General features: G+C 42.4%; 2 protein-coding genes across 2 annotated transcripts; both read right to left on the bottom strand.

Moving 5' to 3' along the window:
- Positions 1-68: 68 nt before the first annotated feature.
- araf (A-Raf proto-oncogene, serine/threonine kinase) lies at positions 69-15,459 on the bottom strand. The gene is made up of 16 exons (XM_024260118.2): positions 15,314-15,459; positions 13,440-13,660; positions 9,775-9,878; positions 9,346-9,448; positions 9,098-9,252; positions 6,148-6,246; positions 5,913-6,057; positions 5,817-5,841; positions 5,611-5,741; positions 4,620-4,819; positions 4,324-4,500; positions 4,103-4,149; positions 3,863-3,981; positions 3,540-3,668; positions 3,188-3,322; positions 69-2,050 (listed from the first exon to the last, which is right to left on the bottom strand). The coding sequence occupies exons 2-16, from the start codon at positions 13,548-13,550 to the stop codon at positions 1,910-1,912; spliced, it is 1,821 nt and encodes a 606-aa protein (XP_024115886.1). The 5' UTR covers positions 13,551-13,660; positions 15,314-15,459; the 3' UTR covers positions 69-1,909.
- Positions 15,460-16,345: 886 nt separating this feature from the next.
- On the bottom strand, positions 16,346-20,629 carry imp4 (IMP U3 small nucleolar ribonucleoprotein 4). Its single transcript, XM_024260096.2, has 9 exons — positions 20,488-20,629; positions 19,591-19,699; positions 19,053-19,136; positions 18,877-18,986; positions 18,595-18,727; positions 18,338-18,492; positions 16,818-16,912; positions 16,668-16,741; positions 16,346-16,597 (listed from the first exon to the last, which is right to left on the bottom strand). The coding sequence occupies exons 1-9, from the start codon at positions 20,488-20,490 to the stop codon at positions 16,485-16,487; spliced, it is 876 nt and encodes a 291-aa protein (XP_024115864.1). The 5' UTR covers positions 20,491-20,629; the 3' UTR covers positions 16,346-16,484.
- Positions 20,630-21,313: the final 684 nt, after the last annotated feature.

Below are 21,313 nucleotides of genomic sequence, written 5' to 3'. Positions count from 1 at the left end.
GCTCAGAAACCCACATCTTTCAGTTTCCTGAAAGCCCAACCCATAACACAAGAGTGGAAACAGAACCATTAGTAAGACAGATCCATTTTATTTATCTCAAGAATAAATCCTGCTTCAATATTTTAAGACAAAAGTACTAAGATTTCCTTTAAAATTATTTGTTCTTTGTGAAACGTCTCACAAAAATAGAAATAAGTACAATTTTTTTGAATTAAAAAACAAAATGTAACTGTACACAGCAGAATATACCATTTATTGCAAACTGAACACCCCTGACACCGCAGACCTACACACAAGTATTGCAATTCACCTACAGATATGAAAAGACAAAAGAAACTGGTTTGCGGAACAGCTGTGAAGGTCGGCTCCCCCTGCAGGCCTCTGGGTGTGCTGCAGCCTCAGCAGGGCCTGACAGTGAGGCTCTGGAGACGTGACAAACCTCCTGATCCTGAACCAGACTTCCTAAGTAACTAACCGTCCATGATGCCGAGAGGGTCAGACGAACTTCCTACAGCTGTTTCACCCCCCACCCCCCCACATAATACTCTACAGTTTTCTCAAGTGTTGCTGCAAACAAGAGCTTTGTAGTGAAACCGTGTGGCGGGCGCCGTGGAGGAGCAGACGTACCGTGCCTTTAAGAACATTTAAGAAACGCACGACAGCGCCGCGCGGCGCAGCATCTACAATCAATAAATAAACGCACAGTTTGTCCTGACCGTAACCCCCACCCCACCCAAACACAACCCCACAGACCTGGAATGAACCGAAGAGTTTGTCGGGGAGTCCAGCCCCTCGCAGAGTTAAGTGATGCTGCTTTTGTGTCGTCCTGAACTCACACCTTGGCGCCGACCTGCTGCCCCTCTGCAGGCGCATGCACGTGTCTCACGCGTCTGCGTGAGTGCGCAGGTGAACTGGCAGGACTGCAGGTCCAGCACAGCTGAATGAAGCCCTGCTTAGAGCTGCTACTGTTCCTCTGAGCAGAAATAAAGGAGCTGCTGGTTCCACGCTGCATCCGAGACACTGTCTGGGGAAGCAGGGAGAGCTCCTGCAGACAGCGTCCCGGCTGAACACTTCTCCACTGGGGAGGGTCGTGCGCAGCACAAGGCGGAGCCTGAAGCTCCACGCAGAGGGAAAAACTAAAACACCAACCTGTCAGGTTAGTCCTGGGAACTGCAGAACTCGCAGAGCAAACCCGAGCAGAACGCACCCGACATGCCGCCTGAAATCCACCAAAACAAACCCATTTTTTTTGTTTTAAGACTAAGTGGCTCAGGCGGTGTGCACCATCACAGCAAACGAGCCTCCAGAGTTCTGATGAAGCGCAGCACCAACACCTCCGTCACCTCAGAGCTGAACGTTCAACCGTTTGGACAGCAACTGTCATCACCTCTGAGGTATCCATGTTGAAACCCTCAGCTGCCCCCCACCACCACCCCGGAAAGCCGGCCTCCAGATGAAGGTGGAGAAGTCGGACCTCATCCATTCACAGGAGGAGCTCTGTACCCATTTTGTTCTCTAGTATTTTCAAAAACTGTTGAGGGAACTTTTGCATAGTTGTCTCAGCTGGAGCTCGGGCGTCCGCTGAAGAACACTGGAGGTCAGAACACAGAGGGTTTGTGGTGTTCTGGCTGTGACCTCAAAGCTTCAAACTTCTGTGGAGCATGCGTGATCCTCACAGCCCGACCTGAGCCTGCTGGGCAGATCTTTGCTCACAGTCTGATAAGACGAGGTTTCGTTGTTCTGCTCCTCCCGCAAACACACAAAACAAAAAAAAATTAAGAAAATAAAAAAATAGGAGGGGTGCACTCCGGTGTAGGGGAGTCCTGACGGCTAACTGGGCCTTGCAGGCACAGGACTGCAGCAGTTCTGGACCTGGAGGCAGCCCGGGGACCGGTGCCACAGGGAGGGGTTAAAGGGGCATGAGTCTGGTGGTCTGGAACAGGAGGGGGTTCAGGTCTTCAGCGTGGACGGCCCGGTGGAGCGAAGGTTCTGAGCGGCTGCGCTCGATTTTTGGCAACAGGTCCTGCACCTGCTCGATGGAGACCAGGATCTGAGGAGAGAAGACAGAGAAGGAGCGGGGTTACTCCAGAAGACTTTGTCTTTTTTAAGTTGTTTAAATATCCAAAATTCCCATTTCAGCAGCTGCATTTCTGAATTCAAAGGTTTTGAGCCATATTTAAAAGGCAGCGTCTGTGAGTCACAACCGCACAAAGGACTTTCCCTCCAAAGGTAGGAAAACCCACGACGTACAGCAAGAGATCTGATGAAAATGTCAAAAACGTCTTAACACAAAAAAAAATACAGTTTGAAATTTTTTTCTGGCTCACAAAGAATTTAAAATGCATTTTTGAAATAATCAAATTATTGACTTTTGCAGGTTTTTTTTTTATAACTTGCTACACTTTTGTATTAACTAATAAAATAACCAAACATGGTGTAATCACATCTGACAACAGTCAACAATTGTTGGAGCTTCTCCGTTAGAGAATCCATGTAACACTGTATGCTATTAACAATCTCCTAATTTCACTGATACATTTACAGTATGTGAACTGGATCAGAATAGTATGAAAATCTTCCAAACATATACATTAATGATTAATGTATTTCTAAACAAATGTGACTAAATGTGTAAACTGTGTAAACTCTAAATTGAAGAGAATCAAATTTAATTGAAAGAACTGAAAAAAATCGGAATTAAATAAATCCAGGCTCTATAAATTTAATTGATTCTGAAAATGATTGGTGAAACCCAGGCTTAATAAAAAAGATCATATGGAGATTATTTCTGTATCTTTTTATTTGTCTCCACTCCATCTGTTTTGTTCCATCTCCTAAGTATTTTTGCTTATTTTGCAGTCTTTAACAAAAACATTAAAGAAAAGACTAGAACAGAGGGTAACAAATTAGTCTTTTCAATAAATGTAATGTTTTTCCAAGTAAAAATATTGTGTAAATAAAATAAATATGGATTTAGTTTTTAACTGGTTATCAAAACATTTGTTTTTTTGTCATTGATGCTGTCCAACAGTGGACCAAGAAATAAGTTGAGGCAAGAATTAAAAAAAAGATGAATACATCCACTGCAGAGGGCCCCATGTTATTGTTTGCCTGGGGTCTCCAAACTGCTAAAACTATTGATGGATGTGCAGCTGAGTGTGATGCTGCAGTGAAAACCAGCTCTCACCTGAGGAAACAGAGGCCTCTCATCTCTCTTGAACTTCAAGCAGTCGACGATGAGCCTTTTCATGGACTTGGGCGATGTGCTGTAGAGCTTACTGAGGTCTGGAGACAAGTACCCGCGTCCCACCATGAAGATGATCTGGGAAAGGAGATGGAGAAACCCGTCTCAGAGAGGACAACTATATAAGAGAGTGAGAGCGAACGCTTAACCGTAAAAAAAAAAAAAAAGTGTTTCTATGACAACGACCTGCAGCATCTTTGGTCTAAAAGTCTAAAGGATTTCATGATGACCTCAGTAACAAACATGGCGTTTTAGAAGATCTCAAGAGTTCCTGACAGCCGGTGCAGGTTCTCACCTGGTCTCTGTTGTTGATGTTTGCGTAAGGCAGCGTTCCTGACATGAGCTCGAACAGCACCACTCCGTACCCATACACGTCCGACTGGAACGTGTACGGGTTGTCCTGCATTCGGATCACCTCGGGAGCCTGACAGGAACACGAGCAGTAGGAAACAGAGGAGTTAGGTGGAGCGTCAGCAGCTCAAAAATAAGAGCATTAGACACCTGTAACCAAACATTATGAAGGCTAAAAGCAGTGAGGACACTGAACCAAGGGTAGGACGGTCCTGCTAAAATCCACTAGTCTCCCCTTCACACATTCAGGCCGTGAAACAAGCTCACCATCCACAGAATGGATCCACTGGGCTGCTCCACCTGCTGAGAGCCGCTCCATCGAGACTTCACCGTGGCCAAACCAAAGTCTCCTATTTTAACGGTCCAGCCCTCATGGAGAAAAATGTCTGCAGCACAGCTCAGGAAACACGTCAACAGAGCAGACTCACAGCTCGCTTTCAGAGCTGCTTGACATTGAAACTCTCTATACACTCACATGTAAAGGTTCAGTGCACCAGAAAAGGATACTGTTTGACTTCAGGTCTCGATGAATTATGTTCTTGGCGTGAAGATAACTGCAGCAGAGACACAAAACCAATGAAAGAAAGATCTAAAACTGGAGTAGAAATGTAAATGTGCAGCTCAGCTCAGGTCGGTAGGCTCGAAGCACACAGCCAAACAGGCGGCGGAGGCCTTCACGTGAGGAGGACACGCCTGAGCTCAGACACAGCACACGCAGCGGTTCTTACTCCATGCCCTGCGCCGTCTGTCGGGCCACATCAATGCGCCTCATGGTGTCAAACTTGGTTTCCGACACGTGCAGGTGGCGGTACAGGCTGCTGCCTTCACACCACTGCGTGATGATGGCGAAGTTGGGCTTGGTCATGTATCCCATGAACAGCAGGATGTTGACATGGCGAGTTTTCCTGCATGATAAGAAGTAAAAAAAAAAAACCACAATGTTCATCGTTGAAGAGTAAAGAAGGGGAGGACGGAGATGATGCTCCTCAAACTGCTGTGGAGAAGGAGAGTCAGAGCTGCTCACCGTAGGACCTGCATTTCATTTTTGAAGGCCTGCAGCTGCTCGGGGGTCGGCTCCTTCACCTTCAGGATCTTGATGGCCACGTCCCCGTGCCACTTTCCCTTGTAGACCGTCCCGAAGGAGCCGGTACCTATCCTCTTCTGGATCTGGACTTCTCGAGAGTGGACCTCCCAGTAGTAACTGGAGTCTCTGTTGCCTCGATGCTGCAACATCACAAATATTTGGGGTTTTGGAGCATGAGCTGTGTTTCTTTGCATAGTTTGGCTGGAGGTGCAACTTCTATATTTTATCTTTAAAAAAAGGCAACAACCACTAGAGGGCACTCTAGGTGTATCAGTATTTGCTACTGAGTTGCTAGGAGAAGCGCTGCTCAGTCTTTTTGAATCCAAACCAACACAGACGAAGAAATTAATGGATTCAGTGACTCAAAATGACATAAAGAGTTTATTTGACTTGTTAGTATGTCCTTTATGCTATGGTTATCTAAATAATTGTCTACATGTTGCACTAATGTACTAATATTCATTTTTTCTGTAAATTTTTACTATTGTATATATTTATCTTTTTAGTCATCTCAAGTACTCTTGGCACTGTATGTGTACTGCTTGATGATTGTGTTCCTGTTCTCTGATTGGACTACGATTCTGGATTAAAGCTCATCTATTTATCGATCTATCTGATTCCATTGTTTCATGAAGCTACATAACCATTGATGTGCTATAGTAGTTAAGCGTGCAGATTGTCATCTTTTCTGTTCTGATTTGCCTTTCAAGATGAAATAGTCCCACATTTTGTTAAATACATTTCTTCAAAAAATGCAAGTTATAAATGTTTTTTTCTTCTTTATTATAGTTTTTTTTGGCAGCTACGACCTTTACTCAGGAGCGATTTATAGTCTAAAAATACGGTTCTTTTTCTTTTTCTTTTTCTTCTCATCTTTCATACAGTTTGAAGTGCAAGTAAGGAAGTGATTGAAAAGCTGCAGACCACCTACCACCTTCTTCTTGTCATCAGACGAGGAGGGTTTGCGCTCTTTGTGTTCGGAGGGGGATTTGGGCGGCTTTTTCCCGGGAGAGCCAAGAAAAGAGGGCGGACTGGTGGAGGGTTTGGGTGAGGGCTCAGGACCTAAGAAAACAAGAGTCAGTAAGTAAAAAAGCGGTTTTGAGTATCAAATTCTTGGGATCTACAGAGGAGTTTTACCTATTGTGTTGAACTTCAGTGCTTCCTAAAAACAGAAGAAACCGTCAGTATCCACACACAGTAACTGTATGTATGAACATCGACATGCAGCCTGACCTCGATGATGCTGACACTGGCGGGGTCCACCGTGCTGACCATGTGGACGTTGGGGGTGGATGTGGAGCGGTGCCTCTGCAGAGACTGACCTTCTCCTCCTGATACGGGAAAGTGGAAGGTGGAGGGTGGAGACAGGAGGTCCATTCTGAAGGAGTGCAGTCAGCAGTCCGGTTAGAAACACCAAAGTGCTTTTATTTCTAAATAAAACATTTCTGGATGGATGCGGGCAACTTACCCAGAAGGCTCTGGGGTTAAGGCTATATTTCTCTGAGAGGGAGAACTTTCTGGCAGTACTATCACAGGAAAGTCCTCTGTGCAGGAGTTGGAGTCACACCTGAAAAAGCAAGAAAGTGAAAGTTATTTAAAGACCGAATCCAATGAAAATCCTGTTTTTGGTGTTTTAACATACTCTTGTAAGATTTGTTCTCATAGTGGAGGCCATGTATAAAAGAATTTAAGAAAACTGTGTTTCTGAGCATTTCTTTATTCAAACTGTGTTGGATCCGGAGCAGGTGAAAGCCTGCAGTTTGTAAAAGCTCAGGTTTGGGATTAAGCAACTGCCATGAGCGGGCCACAGTCTTCTTGCTCTGCTACAATTCCAAAGCATCCACTTGCAAATAGATCCATTAAGATCTTCATTTTCCTCATCTGAGCTGGAATCTGGCTCTGAACTGTACCGCTGGAAAGCTCCGATATTTGTCTACAAGTGCTTTGTTTGCTGCACTAACGTTAGCTTGGGCTTGTGAGGCGCAATGAGTTAGCGGGAGAGAGTTAAAGGAATGTTGGGAAATTAGCACAGCTAACTTCCGTGCCAACAGTCCCACTCTCAACTCAGAGGTTAATTTCTAATGAACTCCTGCTGCTCTGCAGAAAATACAACTTAAAAGCTGTTTTTTTTATTATTTTGGTAAAAACTGCATAATAATAAATAAAAGACCACTGGGAAAACTTTTACAATCGATCAAAACATGGTTGGAGTGGAACTTCAAATAGTATTCAAGAGACACGAAAATGCAAAATGAAAGGTTAAACACTACATAAAAACAGAATAAAACATTAAATAAAAACTCTTAAAGAAAAAATATAAAATTGTAAAAATCTAGTCTCACTTTACTCATTGTTTGCCTCTTTTTAACATGTTCTTGCTTAATCTAATTTTTTTGATGATACATTTTATACTTCCCAACATTGGCCCCCACCTCCAACGTTCGAAACATTTAACAGATTCTTCCGAACCCACTTTCAGTGGAAGGGGTGTGGCTTTACAACAAGCTCACATGACTCAGACCGACTTGGACCAATAACTGCTTACTAATGTCATCTGGTTCCAAAGCGGAAAACTTAGTTCTGTGGAAAAATGGCGACTGCATTGACTTCATTTTGATGGAACCAGAGGCAAGGCATTTTCTATGGTGACGTCACAGCCCGCTTCATACAGTGATAATAATGTACCGTCTAAGGTCAGGAACTGGATCTTTGAGGGAAACTCATCACAACCAATGTGGAGCATTTACAGTAACTGAAGCACAAAAAAAACACGTTCCAATGACCAAGGCGCCTTTGCACTCCCAAACCAGCCCTCCAGCCTCTTCTCCTGGATTATTTCCTAAATTCATCAGACCACCAGGTTGCAAAGAGAAGCCAACATCCAGCGAGGAGGGAGGACGCACAAACAGTGGTGGGAAAGTTTGTCTGTAGTCCTCCCAAGTGTCAAAGGGATTTCTCAGAATCACTTTAATCCAAAGTAAAGATCTTTGATCTTACGTTATTACATCAAAGCCAGGGGATTAATATAAAAGATGCAAGTGGCTAAAACCAGCTAAGAAAAACAAGTTGAGAGAAAAATAGCAGCGGCAAAGGCAAACACAGGCACCATCATGCCCTACCCGGAAATCAACCATCGCCCAGATGGAGTTAAATGCAAAAGAAGAAGATGAGATACTGTTTTGGCTGCTTTTCAAATCTGGAGTGGAATGTAGAAACTATGTACATGCAGAGCAAACCTGCACGAGCCATGCTTCTCTAACTCTCAATCCAACGATCCCAGGAATACCTTAACTAGATTCATCTTCGTCAATGAACAGAGCTACTGTGGAAATCTGCATAAATCCACTCTGAAGATGTCAAATGACCAGAAATATGCTCCATATAACTAAGTTAATTATATTAGCATAAAAATGACAAAAAAACTGACACTAATTTTCCCACATACAAGAGAAAGTATTTGAATCCTTTGTGAGTACCTCAATTTCTGTACAAAATACACATTTTTTTTATCTCAATCTAAATCACAGCAATGGAGAAAAACATTGCCTGCTTAAATCACACCAATTTATGTTTTTATGTATTTATTGAACACAATCGTGTCCAGTTTATGCATAAAACCAATTAATTCCAAAGGGTTCACATATTTTCTCCTGCAGCTGCATTTCACACAAACTGTACAACAATATTCTAAATGAAAGTGTTGCTTTTTTTCATGACAAATGTCAACAGGTCAATGAATTCTTACACAAAATAAATCATGAAGTAAAACGTTGCTAACTGAATGCTCATACATTGTGATATTTTTTAAATGAACAAACTGGTTTTTGAAAGATCCACTCCAATGAAAATGGTCTTTTTTGTGTTTTTAACAAGTTCTTGTAGTGTACGACTGGATTTATGCAGTATTGCTCAGCGTTATTTTTTCTGCGCCGCTAATGTTAGATTGAGGCTATAAGCTTGTGCGTGAGGGCACAAACAGAACTCTCAGCGACGTGAAGGCGCAGAGGGGTGGGTTACTCTGTGCAAAAGTCCTGCCCACAAACCAGAATTGTTTTTCTAATTATCTACTGCTATTGTGCAGAAAATATGTCTTAAAACAACAAAGGCTAAAAACTGCATCATTATAATTTAAGAAAAAAAAAAAATCACTGAACAATTTTACAATAGAAAAAATATAAAGTTAGAGTGGGACTTGAAGGCCTTCAGTTTCTGAGCAGAAAACATCAGCATTTGGATGAAACATGAAAATTGTGATGTCAAACTGATCATTTTAATCTTGATTCATTCACTCTTTTCTTTATTGTTTTAGTGGGTAGTTTTATTTTGACAGGTTGTAATCAGTTCCTTGTCAAAGTTGGAGCATCGTGCTGCTCTTGTTGCTTCATGTAATCACGAAGAAGAAAGGAAGTCCGACTCACCGCTTGCTCACCGTGTCCATGTCCAGACACACGGTGGGGACCTTGCTGCTGCAGTGCTGGTGAAACTTGTAGCCACATGTCTGACATCTGAAGCCGTTAAAAAGAAACTTGTGGCAAAAATCACAGTAGGCCAGTTTGAAAAAAGTTTTCCGTACCTAAGAAGACAAAAAGCCATTACATAAATTTAGAAGATAGAGACAAAAACTTTCTTTTTAAAGATTTTGATAGGAGTTCTTCCAGACACTCACAAAGTTGTGCATGGTGAGAGGAATGTCATCCAGAACCTCCACTAGCAGCTCCTCTCCGACCAAAGGAGTGATGTCTGTGTTCCAGTCAGTCAGTCTCTTACGACTGCAGGAGGAAAAGAGCAACATGAAGATATCTGGACACATGTCAACGTTTTTACAAACCTGGACTGCGCCTAAGAATACTTCTAAGTTTTAAACCAATAGTAATTATAACAAAACTAAAGTGAGCTGGAGGTTTTTAAACCAGACATAGACTTAAATTTATTGGTTGAAAACAAAACTGATGCAGGCGAGTCGATTTCGTAAACACGTTTTACCTGTTTCACTTCATAGGCAGCTTAATGAGTTTAGTTGACCTAAACTAGTCCTGCTGTGTGTAATGGTTTTCAATGAGGATGTGAGGGGGCATACAGCAGCTGGGGGGCTTACCCTTCCAGGAGGCGGAACACGGCGCAGCAGTCCTGGCTGAGGCCTCGCACTTTGAGCGCTTTATCCAGACTCTCGTACACAGTCTGACCTTGGCGGACGTTGACCTGCAGACACACGCCCCAGTAAAACATTAAATCCCCCTTCGATCATCTTTTAATCTATTGGAAACGCGTTCCCAGGGGTCTTTGGATTATGATCATTCTGTTTTTAGCCTTAAAAATCTGTTGCTTTTTTTGGACAGTTTCTGAAGAGGGACAGGAGTTGATTAGAAATTCAGCTCTGAGTTGTGGGCGGGACTGTTTGTGCAGAGTAACCCCACCCCCACTTCCTATCATCACTCCCTCCTGCTAGCTTACAACCCCAACCTAATAGTACTGGTCCAACAAAAATGGTGAGCAATATTGAAGCTATAGAGTTGTGATCCAAATTCCAGCTCAGACGAGGAAAATAAAGACGTTCATGGATTTATTTATCTGCAAGTGGATGCATCAGAATGGAGCAGAAAAGAGAATTTTTAGCCTGACGTCACAATTACAAACTTTTCCCAACAACATTTTTTTTGTCTGTTCCTGATTCATAATGATTTGAATAACGAAATACTCAGAACTTAATTTTAAGGTTAATTTTCTTCATATACGTGTCCTCCATCATGAGAAAACTGCTACAAGAACATGTTAAGACCCATCAGAGTATGTCTTAAAAGACACCTGATGGTCAAAACAAGATGGGACATTTTCCCACAGATGTCACAATTTCAATTCGATTGATGAAAGTCACCCTCCTGCTTAAATAACAGCACGGAACTTTGCCTCCATTCTAGCGACCACGCAGCACGTTTCTGCTCTGACCAGAGTGCCAGCTTTAACCCCAGGGTTTTACCACACTTCTTCTGGCTTTGTTTTTCCAAAGTGGTTCCAGCGCTGACGTTAGACCTGGACCCAATCATTACAGCAGTAAGGGTGGGGTCACAGCCTCCAGCTAAATCGCTACGAGCACCAATTTGAAAAGAATACAAAATATTGGGACACAACAAAGAATGGTGTCTAACCACGAGTCAACAGTATATCAAGTAAATGAAGAAAGAGCCAGTCTTCAACAGAGACTGTGTCCTGCTAGTGTCGTTTCTGATATATTTGTGGAAACAGGAGAACATGAAGATGCTTTCAGCAGACAAACGGCCTTCCTACAGAACCTGGAAACTCATTTGAGTCGGGTCTAACTGAATGTTATAAAGTGAGAAATATGGTACTCTTGAGCTACGAATACCTCACCAATGCACAGCAAAATGACCCTTTTGAATGAAAAGTCTATGTAAATACACGTTTCAAAATTTATACATTCATGAATCATTCCTACACAAGCTTTAACAAGTGTTTTTGGGTTCCACGTACAAAATCTGTTGCCAGTTAAGCCAAGTTGAACTTTGACCAATCAGGGATTGATTTGGTAATGACGGGGTGAAACTGGCCAATCTCACAGCGTATCTAGTGAACCCAGATATGGGGACGAGCCTGACGAGTGACGACATCTGGGTTTGTTTTTCAAGTAAAGATCGGTCTCTCTCCTGAATTGAAGGTGATCCGTATCCACCATTGCAAGGAGGCAAGCAATGAACCAAATCGTTTGTCATGCAACCAAATTGCAAGATTTGCACCAGGTCTCTTCCAAGTGGACATGTACTAGTAAACTGTAGCAAAACGGAAAGAAGAAGAAGAAGAAGCCCCTCCTTGCTCATCTAGTGTGAACCCCATGGGCTAAAGGTGGGTTCTCTTTCAACATTCGGGCGTGTCCCATAGTGAGATACCTCACTCATGTTTCAGAGAACCAGGGTTAATTTCTTAACCTAACGTTCTTGATCCTTAAAATACACTGTGTTCTCATGCACCTCTAGACCAGAGTCAAAGTGGTTCAGCACCAGCCTCCATCTACAAACACATAGGTTACTAACAAGGCTGGGGGCCACATTCCAGAATACATCAACGTCATCACTTTGACTACACCGTTCTTCAGGCTGGTTCTAAAGACCTCAGTCAGATGTGGACTCTTCAGACAAGTGGCCCAAAAGGTCATCCCCCTGCCGTCCTCCTCACATCCAGATGCTGTGACTCATTTGTGTCATTCAGAAGTATCCACATTAAAGAACCTTCTGATGGAGGTGGCTGTGAGGGGGCGGGGCTCCGGCAGCAACTTCACCTTTTTGTCCCCCTTTCTGAAAGATTTCATTATGATAATCTCTGAAAATCTGCAGTCAAATATTTCTGTTGACTTTTCCTCTGAGCAGCTAAAGATAACTAAAGCTTTGACAGAAACAGAGGTAAAAGGTGAAAATCATCAGAATTCCAAAGATGCTTTAAGCTGCAGATTTGAAGTCTCTCAAACTGAACTTTGTGATGCTTTCATGTCTAAAGAAGAGCAAAAAAAAAAAAAGGCTGGGAATTTGTATTGGAAAGGTTGGGATTTTCAGCAGAGGGAGGGAACAGGATGAACCTGATGGCACAAACATCGGTGTTTGCTGTTGTGATGTGACACAAACACTGATATGACAACAGAGCGGAAACATGAGATGGACCTCTGCCGTGTGGACCATGGAGGATGGTGGCAGGAGCCATCTGTGAAACCTGACGCCCGCTGAGCAGCTCACAAGTACACGGTGAAACATGTCAAAAACAGAGCGAGTTTTCACTCTCAGGTGTGTCTTAAGCCAGCTGGAAGCTGTTATTTACCTCAGCACTTCACTATAAAAATCCTGCTGGGTTTTTAGCCTGTTTGACACTTGAAATCGTGATAGTGACAGATTTTACTACTGTTCTGGTATCAACAGGTTCAACTCCTGAAGGGGATGGAAGAATTTATTTGAGGGAAAATGGAAATTGCTAGGGAAAAATGGCAAACTTTAAGATGGAGAAATGGTAGAAATTGAACATTTTTAGGGGACATCAGGTTGTTTTGCTCAAAATCTGCTTAATCGTTGAAAATGATTTTTATAGATGATTTGTTCATGAGATTAGAAACAATAATTTGATCAGATCCTTAACTGCGAAATAGATTCTAAGTATTTTTACAATGATAATAATACATTGGGAACTAACTATGTCAGACAGTTCAGGGCTCAGAGCCATTCAATAATTTCTAATAATGGACACCTCTAAATATGCCACTAAATATTATAAAGTAATACATTACTATATCCCTGGATTACTAAGATTTGATGCTTTTTTTAAAGCAGAATTTATACTTTTTTTTTAATATCAATACACATTTTTCTTCATTTGCTTTTTTAATGAACAAATTCATAAAAATGTGTCAAATTAATTCAACATTGAATCAAACATTTTATTACATTTGCTAATTTTGCATTAGTTATCTTTCTTTAGCCAATTTTATTTTAGCGAGTATTTCAATCTAATTTTTTTTAGTGCTTTTTCTTCAGCATCCAGCTGCAACTGTAAACACACATCTAATATCACAGAAAATGCAGTTTTTACATTAAAAGTGAGGACGTATTTCTTCAAAAGGAGTTCAGAATCAGGAAAACATCTTCAAATTATAAAACTAAGACCAGATAACCCTTTTTAATTTTTTTTTAACCGTTTCTGGGGTTCACAGATGTCTTACAGAAAGCATGTTTCAACACATCAGAACCAGCACGTGCGCGGCCGCCTCACCACTGTCCTCTGCTTGTTGGGGAGGTAGACTCGGATGGTACCCCCGCCCCGAGGCACATCCTCCGGACTGGTCTCCCCCGAGGAGGAGTACGAAGAGGAGGTGGAGGACATGATGAGAGGCAGGAGGAGCTGGGGAGGGGGTGGGGGGCGGCACTCAAACTCTGCAAACTCAGGAGAGTTGCATGCACAGGTGGGGTCCGGAGAAGCCCTTCACTCAGAACCTGCAATGACATAGATTTAACCCTTTACTGGCACAGAATATAACAGGAAGTTTGTCATGTTTGTCAGTTTAAACTCTAAATGCTAACCGGGCTCTTTAGTATGAATAGAATATGTTCTATTGATGTATTTTCAAAGTGTTCCCAGGGGTCTTTCAATTGTGATTATCCCTTTTTTTGTTTGTTTTAGTGCCAAAATCAAAAAATGTGTGTTGTTTTCTGGGACATCGTTTCTGCAGAGCGGCAGTAGTTCATTAGTAATTTGCAATTGAGTTGTGGGCGAGACCACTGGCGCAGAGTAAGCCTGCCCTCATTTCCCATCAGCTGTTTGTTTACGAGCTCTCCTGGTAGCTTACAGTCCCTCACACCCCCAACCTAACATTACCGGTGCAACAAAATGGCGAGTAATATCAGAGCTATCCGGACGTACAGTTTAAGGCCAGATCTCAGACAAGGAAAATGAAGACGTACATGGATCTATTTGTCTGCATGTGGATGAATCAGAATTGTAGTGGAGCAAAAACCTTATGGCTTTTTCCATGTTTCATCTGCTCCTGATTCACCAAGATTTGAATAAAATAAAACTAAGAAATGTTATTTGAAGCTCAACTTTATATACATGTCCTCCACTATTATAAAAATGCTACAAGAACACATTAAAAACACAATTTTTATCTGAGTGGGTCTTTAAGTTTTATAATAACTGACAAAAATGTGGATTATTTTCACAATAAGGACCCAAACTTTTAAAAAACAAAAGTGATTTTGTCCCACTGATGTAATAAAATAAAGGTTTTCCATTTAGATTTATAGATCGTTGCTTTTGTACAGCATTATCTTTGAATCATGTATGTGTTCTGTTGTTGTTTATTTTGTGTCAGAACTTTCTGTCTTGCCTACAAAATACTGAGTACACAAAAGCTTAATAATAAAGTAAACAAATAGCATAAATGTAACTGGGTTTAGAGATTACCACCGAGCCGGGTCAACCAACCGAACTCGTTCAACCAGACTCTCTTATCAAGAGAAAATCTCTGGGAATGCACCTGGGTTCAGGCGCACAGGGCTCCCTCTGAGCGGCAGAGCCCCAGACACAGTCGGATTTCTGTCAGAACCTCCGAAAGGACGCCCGGTACCGTGTTCCGCCGCTTCCCGGCCGCTCAGGCTCTGCGCGTTTTGCCCTCGGCCGCCGCGGCGCAGCCTGTGAGCAGCCACACACTCTCAGCTTGGGAGGCCATGTTTAAGCTGCGGCGCCCGTTACCAGTTCAGCTAACTAGCCAATAAGTTTGTTACGGGTCTCGCGGGGGTCAAAAGTACCGCTTTGGAAACTTCTATGACATTCTAGCCACCCAACTTAATGGGGGGCTGTCCCGTGTTCGCTTTGAAAACTGCATAGCTCCAGGAGCGGGAGAAGATAATCCCGCTGCCGCACACACTTCACCGTGAGCCGCTCCGATGCTAGGCGGCTAATGTTAGCTAACCTGCGGGTGTAACCGCGGAGTCAGTTCAGAGGCTCCCATTAGCGCCGCTCACTGAAACAACCACTCGCTCGGCTGGCAGGCCCGAACCCACCCGAGCCGCCGCGCCACGCTGACGCCCCAGCCGACTCACTTCATGCTGTTTTGGGCTAGTTCACATCCAAAAGTTCGGTCTCACCTGAAGCAGCCATCTTGAATTGTCTCAATCTGAAGTCTGTCAAGAAGTTCAGGAAAGCGGAAAAACTCCGCGGCGCTGCCTCCTGATTGGCTGATTCCAGCAGCCGCGTCCTCCGATTGGTCGAAGACACCTGCGGGTGCTGAGAGCTGGGCGCTGCGAACTTGTCACGTAAACGAGTGACTGTAAGCATCAGCACAGAATCAGGGTGCAGATCCCGCTTTTTTTAAATACCAAGGATTGTTTTTTTATATAATTAAACTTATTTTAATTGACTCCAGTTTTAGAGACATAAATATGTTATTAATAGTTACTGTTGAAATATATCTATAGTGCATTTTTTTCAGATATGAGGGGGCCAATGATTTCAAGACAAGTGGAAATTGGCACGTCTTTTAAAAGAAAATGTGAAACAACTGTTTGCCAAATATGCCGCTTTCAAGGCGTTCAATATCAACAGGAACTACCAGAAGACATGAAATCTACGACAAACTAACTGGGAATAAAAAGTGCAGAAAATGGACAGTACTTTTGGTAAGAATGTATTTAGATGTTTTTATTTTCATTTTGAAGAAATGAAAAGGATGCCATTGCAAGAAAATGTTCATAAAATAGTTAAATTGCATTTGATGTTATTAAAATAGATGCTAGCTAATTAGTTGGAACTCATTTTACCCACCAGTAAGTTTGGACACCTCTGCTTTTATGTATTTAAAACAATAGAATCTGCTGAATATATAAATAAGACTATTTTGAACTAAGATTTAAAACAAGGTATTCCTTTGAATAAAGTACAAGAGGGCAAAATTGAATTCTGAAATAAAATCCACAATAAAAAAAATTATTCAAATTTGCTTTTATTTACAACTATGCTGCAAAAAAAAATAATTGGAGCTTTATTTTGAAATGATAAAACTTGAATAAAATACATAAAACAAAATCTGACCCACAACAGCCTCTACTAGAGTTTTTTCTACGTTCTTTCTGTCTTGGTTTTTATTGATACCAAATAATAAAAAATAAGAGTCTCTGGACTTCAGCTGAAAGGTTTTTAATTACAAAAAACAGATAAAATTATCCGTTCAAAAGGGAAGGTTTGCTCCACAATAACCCGGGTCTCATGAAACTCCGTTAAACCGAGCTGAGAATGAGTTCATATTGAGTGAACTTCTTCTCACTGCACGCTGAGGAACCTCCTCTTCTTGGCCGTGCGTGTGAACGCGTGCTGACGCCACTCCACCTCTGCTGTGTTCTCGTTTTCCAGAGTTCCCAGTTTGATCATGTACACTGAACAGGAAAACAGAGACTTTAAAGCTGCTGCCATGAGTGCTGGGGTGACTCGTCCCTACAAACTTACGTTTCATCTCAAACCTGGGTCCCACCTCCGTCAGCTCCACGTTCCTGTGGTCTGTTTTCTTGTAGGTGTGGTGTCTGACAGAAACAGGAGATCTGGGTTGGATCCAGAGATGGTGGCGTCTCATGTCTGACGGGGGGGTTCCACACTCACCTGAAGGAGATGAAGTCGTCCTGGTTGGCGAATGTGATCACTCGCCTGCTGTCATCTTTTGGCACTGGAAACAGGTACTTGAGGATATTCGAAACCTGTGAGGGTCAGAGGGCATCACAGGTGCGCTTTAAACTAACTACAAATAAAGACAATTAGGATGAAAGTTTATTCAACTTTTGATGAATCGTGCAGCCTCTGTCCTTTATTTGTTTCTGTTATTAAAACATTAAATCAAATGAGAGATAATGAATATACTTTCCATCAAACTCCTTTTGACAGGTGCCCCGCCCTCAAGATGACGTAACAATTTAATATCAATTTTATATGTAAAGGTTATATAGGGTCAAAGGTCACCTGTCAAAACGAGTTTGATGGAAACTATATTCCGTGTCTCTCTAATGAGGTCAGCACCTGATACAAGGAACATTTTTTCACAAAAGACTAAGTTTTGGTCTTACTAACTCAAATCTAAAAAAAGTACATTTTTTGGTGCTGTACGCTCACAACTTTGTTAAACTTTATTACACTCTGGCTCCATATAATATAAAATAACGACTAATCGACTATTATATTAATCGTCGAGTATTTTCATAGTTGAATAGTCGTAGAATAGTCTACTAATTGTGGCGGCCCTAGTGCGGACTTCCAACAAGCTCACTCTTGATCGAGAGTGCTTGCCATAGAAATGCTGACTCAGATCCAACACTGCCCGTCAACATGACAGCATCCGTGTCACAAAAAACCTTCAAAACTTAATTCGGTTAGAACCAGAAGTAAGTCATTTTTTATGGATGATGTCACTCACTCAGTCCAGTTCTCGTATACAGTCAGTCTAGTTTCAATGTTAAGTCAATGTACAAGCACGGCAGTGTGGCTTCAGCGCACTTCAGGCGCAATATTTTCAAAGTTCAAATATCTGAATTTTGAAGACGCGTTGAGTTGACCAATCAGGGACCCAGCTTTGGCCTGTGCCGAGTTGATGATATGAAGGAGAATCTTATTCTCGTCGTAAACTTCATGGTATTCTTATTTGTATCCTAAGTTTCTCCAATTTTATTCTTATCTTTTCCCTCCTCTGGCTAATGCGGGACAGCAAATCATCAAACTGGGTCACAGAAAGACAGAAGTACCGCTGAAAGCTGCAGTCATTCAGTTGCAGCTTCTGCAGCAGATGGTGAGCCTCACCGTACAGGGAGAATCTCTGAAAGATCTCATGAACCCAGACGTGATTACAGATGCTTTTGTAGAACTCCTTAATATAAATAAATGTGATCTCTCAACATCATGTGAGTTTTCCATGCATCAGAATGAGATATACGTTAGATAGTCAATGGTTTCATGTAGCGATGTGTTCAAAAACTTGACAGTAGCTCCTCCCACACGTGGCAGCAGCATCAAGTTTATGAACACATCTTTGAACAAATATCCAGCCGCGAATTTGAGAGTCAGAGGACACAAAATAATTTCTGGTATGAAGACAGCTTAAAAACAGCTCTCCACGGGGCAGCTTCACCGCTTACCCTCTTGCCAAGCCGGGAGGTGAAGTTATGAAAAATGAGGTGGGGGTAAGCTTCAGACATGGTGCCAATGTCAGGAACGTCGTGCCTCATCACCACGTTGTAGAGCGTGAAGTAGGCGGTGGGTCCGAAGGGCAGATGGCACACCACCAGGCCATCTGCAGGGACAACAGACTTTCTGAAGGACTGAGCCCCCACTAACTGGTTTATATAACCAGCAGCTGGTAAAAAGGTCAAACTAACACTGAGGGAGCGCTCACCTGGCTGTCCTCTGGTCTCGTGCAAAATAACCAGGTCTGTCACGTTGTTGGCCTTGCAGGCTCGCACCAGTGTTGGGATCTCGTGGTTTCCTCTGTTCATGCGCTGCGCCCCGGGAAACATCAGCTTTACCTCCTGCAGAGAGGACAGTGAAGATCTGGATGCCTGCAGCTCACACTTCAAAACAGCAGGAACTAATCCGAGGTCATCTCAAAACTTCCTGAAATGTGACTCAATTCCTCTTCTCTGTAAACACCACACAAGTGTGGAGAAACTGGACCCACCTTGGCAAACATCTTGAGCCTGGAGCTCGGGTCTCTGGACGTAGTCACCATGATCTTTGGATCTTCCACTCCGGCCCATTTGTACTCATCGTCCACATGGGAGCTAACACCTGTGGGGGATCGACCCTGAGACGAGGAGCGGCAGGACGCTGACGGTGGAACGAAGCAGCACTTACCTTCTGCACCCTCGTCATCGTACTCCAGCAGCTTCTGCAGCTGCAGAGCCTCCTTACGGACCTCTGTGGGAAGTAGACGGTTTTCTGCGGAGAGAGAAGGTAAACATCACAAAAACTTTGCCTGACACAGAAACACCACAGTGCTGTGATCGGAAGAGGAAATCCCCAGAATACAAACAGAACATTGACTTTAGGAACCTTTTATCCAGATTCCAGTTCAGACGAGGAAAACAAAGATGTAAATGGATCAGAATAGAGCTTGTGGCCAGATAATTGTAGCAGCTGTGTCAAAAATACAATCTTTTTCAAACAGAATTTCTTCATATGTGCCTGATTTATACGGATTTAAATAAAGATATACCCAGAAATACAATTTTGATGTTAGTTTTCTTCATACATGTCCTCTATCATCAGGAAAAATCCCACAAGAACATGTTAGAAACAGCCTTTCCCTCAAAGTCAGGTTTTTACATTCCTACTGTTCCATGTGAATGAGTGGCAGGAAGCCCTCCTCTCCAACCCAAAAGCAGCCTCTCACCATCCAAAGCGCTCTTCAAGTTCTGCTTCTTCTCCTCGATGGTCCGGAGCCGGTCCTCCTGGGCTTTTCTGTACAGGTACTCCCGCCTCAGCCTGACCTGCCGACGGAGCTGCAGAGAGGAGGACAGAAGCAGCTTCAAACACTCAGATGATGACGCTATAAGGAGTCCAGAATGACAGACCAAGTGTGAAATGAGCTCTGATGGTTCTGGGACTTTCAAACAAACATGCACCTGCTTCTCACTCTGCTGTAGTTTCACAGGAGAAAGTGTCATCATCTGAGGGTTTCTGCACTTCAGCTTAATAAAGACATCCAGGATTAATGTAACATTCCGGATTTAACTAGTCAGAGGATTCTGTTCTGAGCTTTTCCTTCACGGTTCTACATTTACCACAACGGGAAAAATAGATCAGCTGAGTCCATTCAGGTGTAGTGAGGTAGGATGAGAGCAGACCACACCAATGGATCACAGAATCACTGATCTAAAGTAGACAAACACGTGGAGCAGCTTGTTAAAAAAGAAATACATTAGCGTTAGATTGAATAAACTCCAATCCATATTTTATGGTTTGTGTTCACACGAGTGTCTCCCTGCAGAAAACAGCGTCTTCACCGGAAACGCGCAACACTATAAACAATAACTAATAATAGATCAAAATGAACGCAGGGGATAGGATTTTTATGGTAAACGTCGATATACTTCAGACACGGCATGGTAAAAGTTATATTCAGGTTGTGAACGTTCGGCAGCATCTGGCCTCATGATCAAGTTAAGCTCAGTTTGTCAGCTTCTATTTTCTGATTCAAATTCAACATCAAACTTTATTTAAATTACGAGCTAAAACAATCGAACAAAGCAGTAAATCTAAAGAGTTTCACACATTTACTTAAACTTACCATGATGAAGATGGTGATGCTAGCAGCTAAACTGTTGGATTCACGATGCTAGTCACGTGGGAAAGTGAGCATGGAGGAACAAAAGTCTCTGTGATTGGCTCGTGGTAGAACCAATGAAAGCGCCCGATACTACGTGACCGTTTTTCAAAATAAAAGCCGTACCATACAACTAAACCAGGGTTCCGCAACCTGTGGCTCTTTTACCTCTCCCTTGTGGCTTTTTGGCTATAGAAAAATACAACAATAGTATTCTTTTTTTATTCAGCTTACTTTAGTTCATAAATGTATGACTGGAAGACTTATACTATCTAAAGATTTTGTTCATTCCTGATGACTTGAAGAGGTCTGGTTTGTGCTTTGCTTCCTCCAGAATACACAGTTTTCAAATACTAAGCAAACATTTGGTTAAAAGTCTGATGTTTTATTAGTTTAAAGCACAAATCGTCTTATGCTGTCAAGAACTCCACTGTTTGGCACAAGACGTATTTTATTTGGAAATGAAGTCATACGAGTTTCTGTCAAATGTAAAATTCAATTTAACATGTTGAGACAATGATAGTGCCTTTTTATATTTCTGTTTTTAATCATATTTAAAATATGAAGCACAGCTTCCAGAACACGGATCTTTATCTTGTTTGTGCTTGACTCCGTGATATTTTAGCCAGTAGAGGGAGCAAGAGCTTTCATCAGTTTGTTGGGATGTAGTATCTGGTCCTGGGGGAGCACTAGTATCTGTGTGGAGCAGGTTTCTGGTCTGTCGGGACTTTTTCTTTTAATTTATCAGGAGCAATGGGATCTTCAGTTTTAAAATACTGCTGCTTTATAT

Source organism: Oryzias melastigma, linkage group LG9 (assembly GCF_002922805.2).
Source record: "Oryzias melastigma strain HK-1 linkage group LG9, ASM292280v2, whole genome shotgun sequence".
NCBI lineage: Eukaryota > Metazoa > Chordata > Actinopteri > Beloniformes > Adrianichthyidae > Oryzias > Oryzias melastigma.
The sequence above is the reverse complement of the archived record's forward strand: the minus strand, read 5'-3'. Positions and strand labels throughout refer to the sequence as shown.

Bases quoted from the DNA above. Each gene is read 5' to 3' on its own strand.
- imp4 (XM_024260096.2), bottom strand. The intron at 19,137-19,590 runs GTGAGAGGCTGC...CTCTCTCCGCAG, and splicing joins CTTGAAGAGCGCTTTGGATG to AAAACCGTCTACTTCCCACA. The intron at 18,728-18,876 runs GTGGGTCCAGTT...TCCTCTCTGCAG, and splicing joins GGCTCAAGATGTTTGCCAAG to GAGGTAAAGCTGATGTTTCC.
- araf (XM_024260118.2), bottom strand. From the start codon at position 13,550: ATGTCCTCCACCTCCTCTTCGTACTCCTCCTCGGGGGAGACCAGTCCG. The intron at 9,253-9,345 runs GTGAGTGTCTGG...TTGTCTTCTTAG, and splicing joins CTCTCACCATGCACAACTTT to GTACGGAAAACTTTTTTCAA. The intron at 4,150-4,323 runs GTAAGAACCGCT...TCTCTGCTGCAG, and splicing joins CAGACGGCGCAGGGCATGGA to TTATCTTCACGCCAAGAACA.